Source organism: Oncorhynchus tshawytscha, unplaced genomic scaffold (genome assembly GCF_018296145.1).
Source record: "Oncorhynchus tshawytscha isolate Ot180627B unplaced genomic scaffold, Otsh_v2.0 Un_contig_588_pilon_pilon, whole genome shotgun sequence".
Classification (NCBI taxonomy): Eukaryota; Metazoa; Chordata; class Actinopteri; order Salmoniformes; family Salmonidae; genus Oncorhynchus; species Oncorhynchus tshawytscha.
Genome location: NW_024609810.1, coordinates 522,401 through 533,002, shown reverse-complemented (window position 1 = coordinate 533,002; position 10,602 = coordinate 522,401). Strand labels below are relative to the sequence as shown.

General features: G+C 42.5%; 1 protein-coding gene across 1 annotated transcript; it reads right to left on the bottom strand.

Annotated features, from left to right (window-relative positions):
- Positions 1-1,820: 1,820 nt before the first annotated feature.
- LOC121845976 (zinc finger protein 250-like) lies at positions 1,821-5,959 on the bottom strand. Its single transcript, XM_042318587.1, has 2 exons — positions 5,640-5,959; positions 1,821-4,466 (listed from the first exon to the last, which is right to left on the bottom strand). The coding sequence occupies exons 1-2, from the start codon at positions 5,803-5,805 to the stop codon at positions 3,214-3,216; spliced, it is 1,419 nt and encodes a 472-aa protein (XP_042174521.1). The 5' UTR covers positions 5,806-5,959; the 3' UTR covers positions 1,821-3,213.
- Positions 5,960-10,602: the final 4,643 nt, after the last annotated feature.

Here is a 10,602-nt window from a genome sequence, read left to right as displayed (position 1 = left end):
TCAGAGAGAGACATTCACAACAGGACATCAGAGAGAGACATTCACAACAGGACATCAGAGAGAGACATTCACAACAGGACATCAGAGAGAGACATTCACAACAGGACATCAGAGAGAGACATTCACAACAGGACATCAGAGAGAGACATTCACAACAGGACATCAGAGAGAGACATTCACAACAGGACATCAGAGAGAGACATTCACAACAGGACATCAGAGAGAGACATTCACAACAGGACATCAGAGAGAGACATTCACAACAGGACATCAGAGAGAGACATTCACAACAGGACATCAGAGAGAGACATTCACAACAGGACATCAGAGAGAGACATTCACAACAGGACATCAGAGAGAGACATTCACAACAGGACATCAGAGAGAGACATTCACAACAGGACATCAGAGAGAGACATTCACAACAGGACATCAGAGAGAGACATTCACAACAGGACATCAGAGAGAGACATTCACAACAGTGCCCCTCAGTATTCAGTTGTGCCCTCTCCTGTTTCTGTTTAATAGAAACGTTATTTTTTTAAAAACTGACGCGTTTCGGCTGCATGGCCTTCGTCAGGGGAGTACTCCTTGTTTCTATTGAACATGCCATACTAATAAAGGCATTTTAATCAATTATATGAAGAGCGTCTTGGTCCTCCTTTCTTTTTGATGACCAATTTACCCCTTTTACCAAAGAGCATCTATCTACCAAAATGTACTATTGTGTACCTTAGTAGCGCTTCCCTTCCTCCTCTTTCTACTATTGGCCTATATCGAATCTCCCATTCCTCTTAACATTTAAAAAAAAGCTGTTGCTCGGCAACTCACTGCCTTCCTGAAGACAAACAATGTTTACGAAACGCTTCAGTCTGGTTTTAGACCCTATCATAGCACTGAGACTGCACCCGTGAAGGTGGTAGATGACTTTTTAATGGTGTCAGACCAAGGCTCAAGACATCAGTCAGGAAGTTAAAGCATGGTTGCAAATTGACAATGACCCTAAGCATACTTCCAAAGTTGTGGCAAAATGGCTTAAGGACAACAAAGTCAATTTGTGGGCAGAACTGAAAAAGTGTGTGCGAACAAGGAGGCCTACAAACCTGACTCAGTTACAGCAGCTCTGTCAGGAGGAATGGGCCAAAATTCACCCAACTTATTGTGGGAAGCTTGTGGAAGGCTACCCGAAACATTTGACCCAAGTTAAACAATTTAAAGGCAATGCTACCCAATACTAATTGAGTGTATGTAAACTTCTGACCCACTGGGAATGTGATGAAAGAAATAAAAGCTGAAATAAATCACTCTCTATTATTCTGACATTTCACATTCTTAAAATTAAGTGGTGATCCTAACTGACCTAAGACAGTGCATTTTTACTAGGATTACATGTCAGGAATTGTGAAAAATTGAGTTTGCATGTATTTGTTAAGGTGTATGTAAACTTCAGACTTCAACTGCACCTACACATACGCTGCGGTCACAAGACGCAGGCCTCCTTATTGTCCCAAGAATTTCTAAGCAAACAGCTGGAGGCAGGGCTTTCTCCTATAGAGCAATTTTTAATGGAATAGTCTGCCTACCCATGTGAGAGACGCAGACTCAGTCTCGACCTTTAAGTCTGGCTGAGAGAGCGAGACACACACAAACAGGGAAAGAAAGAGGGATGAAATATACAATTGACATTCTCACTTCTCATGTTGTTGTAGCCTACTGAAAGGATCCTTGTTAGTGTAATAGATCCACTTCATTGGCCAGCTAGCCAATTTCCTTTTGCTGCAGTAGGATGTCATACAGACAACTCTTAGAGGGACACTGAGGAGCAAACATGTGTTTAGTTTTATTTACTCAACATGCATTAGTCTAGAAGCCTGTATGTATAGAATGAAAAGATGTCCTCTTTCTGGGAACATTTAAGCAGATACCTCATCTACACCTCTTTCTATTGTAGTAGACTAATGCATACAGTGAAAGTCCCACTCCTCCACATTGTGGTCAATATGGATAACACACACCTGTTTATTTGGACTCTCCTGGTGTTGTGAACCTAATCCTGATTTACAGTCACCTCTGACCCCACAGTACACAACATCTACAACATCTTCCCTCATTCCCAGGGTCAGTCCAGGTCAGTCATGTCTGGTTCAGTTTAGCATAAGCCTGTTTGGTTGTAATACAATGTGTTTAGTAATGGTTTATACCCTCATAGGTCTCTGGAAAACAAGATGAAATGACTAACAGGTTTGATATACTGAGATACTGCAGTCACATCTTAAACAGCGCAATCTAGTGGGGAGACATCTTAAACAGTGCCATCTAGTGGTAGGAAAGCAGAAGTGTCGCCACTGAGTTCATAATAAAGTGGGATCTACAATAATTGATTATCAAATTATCTTTGATAAAGATTAGCAATAATGTATAAAATAAATCAATCAAATACTGAGCTATAAGGTATTATTTTATACAATTTTCCCCCAAAAGGTATTCTTATTGCAATAAAACGGACTCCAAAATGACAACATTATTTACCATTCATTTCTACTGGGCACAAAATAATCTGAAACGAAAACAAACTTTTGTAGAGTTCATAGAGTCACAGGCTCGATGTCGTATTTCATCTACTTTATTTATTAGAATCTTCAGGGGTGTCAATGTTTACCACCACTCTTTTGAGAGAAAAAATATATTTCTATGAGCATTTATATTCATTTAAAATAATATACTTTCCCATTTTTTTTAAGCATACAAAATAGCTCAGCATTTGAATGATTTATTTTATACAGTCATGATTGCTCATATTTATCAAGGACGTCAATCAGTTCAGACTCCATTGTATATGCCATTTAGCAGGAGATTTTATCCAAAGGGCATACATTTTACAAACGGGTTAGCTGTGACACTGTTAGAGGTATTTTCTTCTAAAAAGGTATTTTCCTCTAAAAAGCCTTGGAGAGTGTTGAGACTAGAAACCTCATTCTGTGACCTCTATCTCTCCCTCCAGACAGATGTAAAGTAACTAGACCAGAGAGTAGCAGAGAGCACTGTGGAGAGAAACAGCAGGTTACCAATAGAATAGATCAGAGACCAGAGGAACTTTAATCCTGAAGCATGGAGAGCAGGTCCCTAGGAGAGGTATCATCGTGTCGTCCTCCACCAACCAATAGATGTGAGTCCATGAGCGTGTACTCAGAGTATTGTCCACATCCTGCCTTTTTATTCTAATTTTGTGACTAAACAATTCTTTAAGATTTCCTCCTGTTTTCCTCCTTTGTGGATGTTTTTAACATGCGTCAGTAAGTTAGACTTGTGATTGAAACTTTTCCCACAGTCAGCACAGCTAAATGGTTTATCTTCTGTGTGAGTCAGTTCATGCTTCTTTAGGTTCCCCTTCAAATTGAAGCTTTTCCCACAGTCACCACATATAAAAAGTTTCTCTCCTGTGTGAGTCCGTATATGCCTACTTAGGTCCCCTCTCTGATAGAAGCTTTTCCCACAGTCTCCACAGATAAATTGTTTCTCTCCTGTGTGAGTCAGTCTATGCTTCCGTAGGGTCCCCTTCTGACTGAATCTTTTTCCGCAGTCAGCACAGCTAAATGCTTTCTCTCCTGTGTGAATCGGAATATGATCAGTAAGGTTCCCCTTGCGATTGAAGCGCTTCCCACAGTCTCCACAACTAAATGATTTCTCCCCTGTGTGAATCCTCATGTGCTTGGACAGATCTGCTTTGAGTTTGAAGATCTTGCTACAAACAGGGCTGGTGCAGGGTTTCCTGCCGCGACAGAGTCGGACATGGGCCTTCAGTTTACAGCTGGAGTTGTAGTGTTTTCTGCAGACGCGGCATTCGCTGGGTCTCTGCATGGCGAGAGTCACATGACTCTTCAGGTCAGCTTTCAGAGCAAACATTTCACCACAGTCACGGCAGTGGTGAGTTTTTCTAAGCGTGGTGCTGGGTTTGAAACAGTGTTCCACCATTGACTGGTTTGGATCCAATGATGGGCTGGGATCCAATGACGGACTGGGATCCAATGGTGGGCTGCTGTCAAGTCCTACTGGGTCACCGCTTACGGCTGAGCTGTGGCTGGAGGCATTGTTTTGATTATCTGGAGGGTCACAGGGAATGTGGAGACCCTTTAGTTGGGTCACAGTAACAAAAGGTGTGAGATCCACTTGTTTAGGGTTACTCTCTCTGTTCTCCACAGTCTGGGTTTGGGGAAGAGTCAAGGACTGAAGTGGGTCCTCCTGATCACATTCACTTTTCACACAGGAAGGAGTGAATTTGAACTCTATGATATCAGCCTCCACCCCTTGAAGCTGCTCTTCCTCCTGACTGGTCCTGAGTTCCTCCTGTTCCTCTTTAATCTGTGGAAGTTCTGGGTTCTCCTGCCCCAGACTGGGGCTCCACTCCTGCTCACAGTGCTGCTGCTCAGGGAGAACCTCCTCCTCAGAGACAGAGAGCTGCAGGTAGTCTGGAGGAAAGGAGAGAGGAGCAGAGGTTCTCTATACAGCTTTTAGACATCAGGGTTGGGGTCAATTAGAAGTCAAAGCTAGAATCCTTAGTTGCTACATAACTGTTTTGACTTATAAATGATTCTCGAAGAATAGAATGTATAAATGCCTCATGAGCTTAGTTCAACTGTCATCCCCCATCAGAACACATAGTTCTAACCATGTTTTTGCAGCTATATTTACATTGTTTACAAACATTGGAGTTAACAAGCTTATATTTTAATGTTGATATCATGGATGGTCAGTCCTTGCATCCATATCTCAGTCTATGAATTTGAGAGTGGTTTCATTTCTCCAGGCTCATCATCACCTTTTACCAAAACAGAGGGGAACATAACTGTTTTGACTCATCATTATTGTTTCAATTAAGGGCTCTGGGGAAGTAGATTCCAGTTAACAAAAAAATCAAATTAAATAATTCATCAACTAGAATCTACTTCAATTACTTATCAATAAACGTTAGATAATAAGCTATTTATTTCTAATGTAAAAAATAATACAAGTTCATTTATAAAGTGGAATGATTTACTGGTTTTAATGAGAATGTGTTTTAGCAATGGTATTAGAAAAATATAGTTAGGTAGGAAGATATGTAGAAACGGATTCTCCAATAGAAATCCCAGAATACGCCTGTAGGGCAATGTCATGACGACGTTAGCTAGCTAATCTAATTCGCAGAAACACTTCATCGGGTTCAAGCGAAATGAGCACACCGCAGGTGAGAATGTCAACATTCGTCTCCCGCCGAACTGCGCATGTGCAAGCCATCAACTCTTAGATATAAACTAGTTTTTGACAAATCAAAACGTGTCAGTTTGCCCCTTGATAAGTTTGTAGTAATGACATGTTCACCTACTTAAAACATTCGTCTGAATCTAGGTTGTGCTTTTAGAAATCGAGAAAATGAACAACTAAGGAGGAATATTTCACTTCTCTCATTGACTTCTCAAACCCCGGTCTGGTCTGCCGAGTCTTGCCTCGCAAGCGTTCCAGGAAGTCTGACGATGTTGGGCCTCAGGGTTTAGAAACTGTGGTTACAGTTAATAAGGCATATTGAAATGATGATCACTGAACCCCTAAACAGTTTATTTATTGAGCAGATCTGCTAGCTATCAGTAGATCTACATACGAACCTATTCTGCATCGTTTTATCTCCGGTGTGACCCGCAGCAGTCTCCGTAGCCGGTCATTCTCCTCCTGGTAGTCCGCTACCGTTTCTTCAACTACCCCGAAAATCTCCACAGCTGCCGCCGTTAAACGCTCATTTAAAAACACACGAAACAATTGTAGTTTAGACATGCTTTCTGTCGACGGAGAGTTGGGTATTCAGCTAGTATGGCTTCGTCCACGAGGAAAGAATGGTGGGCAAGAACAAAACAAACCCGCTCGAAGTTTTACTTCCGCGTTGTCTTTTCGTTTTTGTCAGCGGGTGGCGAGCCCAAACAAACGCCACAGCATCACCTTGTGGATGGGTTTTTTACTACACGCTACAGACCAATGATAATGTCAATCAGTTGAGGCTGGTGGGAGGAGCTACAGGAGGACGGATTGTAACGGTATCAAACACATCCGTTCCATTTACTCCATTCCAGCCATGACAATCACCAAATCAATCAATCAATCAATCTTCTATATAATATACAATCAATCTCCTATATAATCTATAATCTCCGCTGTGCAATCTGGTTTCCGAGCCGGTCACGGGTGCACCTCAGCCACACTCAAGGTACTAAACGATATCATAACCGCCATCGATAAAAGACAGTACTGTGCAGCCGTCTTCATTGACCTTGCCAAGGCTTTCGACTCTGTCAATCACCATATTCTTATCGGCAGACTCAGTAGCCTCGATTTTTCGGATGACTGCCTTGCCTGGTTCACCAATTACTTTGCAGACAGAGTTCAGTGTGTCAAATCGGAGGGCATGCTGTCCGGTCCTCTGGCAGTCTCTATGGGGGTGCCACAGGGTTCAATTCTCGGGCCGACTCTTTTCTCTGTATATATCAATGATGTTGCTCTTGCTGCGGGCGATTCCCTGATCCACCTCTGCAGACGACACCATTCTATATACTTTCGGCCCGTCATTGGACACTGTGCTATCTAACCTCCAAACAAGCTTCAATGCCATACAACACTCCTTCCGTGGCCTCCAACTGCTCTTAAACGCTAGTAAAACCAAATGCATGCTTTTCAACCGATCGCTGCCTGCACCCGCATGCCCGACTAGCATCACCACCCTGGATGGTTCCGACCTTGAATATGTGGACATCTATAAGTACCTAGGTGTCTGGCTAGACTGCAAACTCTCCTTCCAGACTCATATCAAACATCTCCAATCGAAAATCAAATCAAGAGTCGGCTTTCTATTCCCCAACAAAGCCTCCTTCACTCACGCCGCCAAGCTTACCCTAGTAAAACTGACTATCCTACCGATCCTCGACTTCGGCGATGTCATCTACAAAATGGCTTCCAACACTCTACTCAGCAAACTGGATGCAGTCTATCACAGTGCCATCCGTTTTGTCACTAAAGCACCTTATACCACCCACCACTGCGACCTGTATGCTCTAGTCGGCTGGCCCTCGTTACATTTTCATCGCCAGACCCACTGGCTCCAGGTCATCTACAAGTCCATGCTAGGTAAAGCTCCGCCTTATCTCAGTTCACTGGTCACGATGGCAACACCCATCCGTAGCACGCGCTCCAGCAGGTGTATCTCACTGATCATCCCTAAAGCCAACACCTCATTTGCCGCCTTTCGTTCCAGTACTCTGCTGCCTGTGACTGGAACCTTGCAAAAATCGCTGAAGTTGGAGACTTTTATCTCCCTCACCAACTTCAAACATCAGCTATCTGAGCAGCTAACCGATCGCTGCAGCTGTACATAGTCTATTGGTAAATAGCCCACCCATTTTCACCTACCTCATCCCCATACTGTTTTTATTTATTTACTTTTCTGCTCTTTTGCACACCAATATCTCTACCTGTACATGACCATCTGATCATTTATCACTCCAGTGTTAATCTGCAAAATTGTAATTATTCGCCTACCTCCTCATGCCTTTTGCACACATTGTATATAGACTCCCCCTTTGTTTTCTACTGTGTTATTGACTTGTTAATTGTTTATTCCATGTGTAACTCTGTGTTGTCTGCTCACACTGCTATGCTTTATCTTGGCCAGGTCGCAGTTGCAAATGAGAACTTGTTCTCAACTAGCCTACCTGGTTAAATAAAGGTGAAATAAAAAAAATAAAAAATAAAAATCTCCTATAGTCTCCTATAGCTCCACCCACCAGCTCCCACTGACGGAAATATATAACTACAGTAATGGAAAAAGTTTTGAGAATGACACAAATATACATTTTCACAAAGTTTGCTGCCTCAGAGTCTTTAGATATTTTTGTCAGATGTTACTATGGAATACTGAAGTATAATTACAAGCATTTCTTAAGTGTCAAAGGCTTTTATTGACAATTACATGAAGTTGATGCAGAGAGTCAATATTTGCAGTGTTGACCCTTCTTTTTCAAGGCCTCTGCAATCCGCTCTGGCATGCTGTCAATTAACTTCTGGGCCACATCCTGACTGATGGCAGCCCATTCTTGCATAATCAATGCTTGGAGTTTGTCAGAATTTGTGGGGTTTGTTTTTCCTCCTGCCTCTTGAGGATTGACCACAAGTTCTCAATGGGATTAAGGTCTGGGGAGTTTCCTTGCCATGGACCCAAAATATCGATGTTTTGTTCCCGAAGCCACTTAGTTATCACTTTTGCCTTATGGCAAGGTGCTCCATCATGCTGGAAAATGCATTGTTCGTCATCAAACTGTTCCTGGATGGTTGGGAGAAGTTTCTCTCTGAGGATGCGTTGGTACCATTCTTTATTCATGGCTGTGTTCTTAGGCAAAATTGTGAGTGAGCCCACTCCCTTGGCTGAGAAACAACCCCACACATGAATGGTCTCAGGATGCTTTACTGTTGGCATGACACATGACTGATGGTAGAGCTCACCTTGTCTTCTCCGGACAAGCTTTTTTCCAGATGCCCCAATCAATCGGAAAGGGGATTCATCAGAGAAAATGACTTTACCCCAGTCCTCAGCAGTCCAATCCCTGTACCTTTTGCAGAATATCAGTCTGTCCCTGATGTTTTTCCTGGAGCGAAGTGGCTTCTTTGCTGCCGTTCTTGACACCAGGCCATCCTCCAAAAGTATTCGCCTCGCTGTGCGTGCAGATGCACTCACACCTGCCTAAGCATGATCTGTACTGGTGGTGCCCCAACCCCGCAGCTGAATCAACTTTAGGAGATGGTACTGGCACTTGCTGGCCTTTCTTGGGCGCCCTGAAGCCTTCTTCACAACAATTGAACCGCTCTCCTTGAAGTTCTTGATGATCTGATAAATGGTTGATTTAGGTGCAATCTTACTGGCAGTAATATCCTTGCCTGTGAAGCCCTTTTTGTGCAAAGCAATGATGAAGACACGTGTTTCCTTGCAGGTAACCATGGTTGACAGAGGAAGAACAATGATTCCAAGCACCACCCTCCTTTTGAAGCTTCCAGTCTGTTATTCAAACTCAATCAGCATGACAGAGTGATCTACAGCCTTGTCCTCGTCAACACTCACACCTGTGTTAACGAGAGAATCACTGACATGATGTCCTTTTGTGGCAGGGCTGAAATGCATTGGAAATGTTTTGGGGGGATTCAGTTCATTTGCATGGCAAATAGCGACTTTGCAATTAATATCATTTCATCTGATCACTCTTCATAACATTCTGGAGTATATGCAAATTGCCATCACACAAACTGAGGCTGCACACTTTGTGAAAATTAATATTTGTGTCATTCTCAAAACTTTTGGCCACAACTGTAGATGGAAAAAAAGCTGTCCTTGAAACAATATTGATATATTCGTCAAAAGAGAGATCAGGGTCCAGAGTAATGCTGAGGTCCTTCACAGTTTTATTTGAGACGACTGTAGAACCATCAAGATTAATTGTCAGATTCAATAGAAGATCTCTTTGTTTCTTGGGACCTAGAACAAGCATCTCTGTTTTGTCCGAGTTTAGAAGTAGAACATTTGCCGCCATCCACTTCCTTATGTCTGAAACACAGGCTTCCAGGGAGGGCAATTTTGGGCCTTCACCATGTTTCATCAAAATGTACAGCTGTGTGTCGTCGCATAGCAGTGAAAGTTAACATTATGTTTCCGAATGACATCACCAAGAGGTAAAATATGTAGTGAAAACAATAGTGGTCCTAAAATGGAGCCTTGAGTAACACCAACATTTAAAGTTGATTTGTCAGAGGACAAACCATCCACAGAGACACACTGATATCTTTCAGACAGATAAGATCTAAACCAGGCCAGAACTTGTCCGTGTAGACCAATTTGGGTTTCCAATCTCTCCAAAAGAATGTGCTGATAGATAGTATCAAAAGCAGCACTAAGGTTTAGGAGCACGAGGACAGATGCAGAGCCTTGGTCTGACACCATTAAAAAGTAATTTACCACCTTCATGGTTGTAGTCTCAGTGCTATGATGGGGTCTAAAATTAGACTGAAGCGTTTTGTATACGTTGTTTGTCTTGAGGAAGGCAGTGAGTTGCTGCGCAACAGCTTTTTCCAAAATTTTCGAGAGGAATGGAAGATTCGATATAGGCTGATAGTTTTTAATATTTTCTGGGTCCAGGTTTGGCATTTTTAAGAGAGGCTTTATTACTGCCACTTTTAGTGAGTTTGGTACACATCCGGTGGATAGAGAGCCGTTTATTATGTTCAACATAGGAGGGCCAAGCACAGGAAGCAGCTCTTTCAGTAGTTTAGTTGGAATAAGGTCCAGTATGCAGCTTGAAGGTTTAGAGGCCTTGATTATTTTCATCAATATGTCAAGAGATATAGTATTAAAAAACTTGAGTGTCTCCCTTGATCCTAGGTCCTGGCAGTGTTGTGTAGACTCAGGACAACCAAGCTTTGGAGGAATACGCAGATTTAACGAGGAGTCCGTAATTTGCCTTCTAATGATCATGATCTTTTCCTCAAAGAAGTTCATGAATTTATCACTGCTGAATTGAAGGCCATCCTCTCTTGGGGAAT

Coding starts and splice junctions, on each gene's coding strand:
- LOC121845976 (XM_042318587.1), bottom strand. CDS start 5,805: ATGTCTAAACTACAATTGTTTCGTGTGTTTTTAAATGAGCGTTTAACG. Junction 4,467..5,639: donor GATAAAACGATGCAGAATAG/GTTCGTATGTAG, acceptor CCTTTCCTCCAG/ACTACCTGCAGCTCTCTGTC.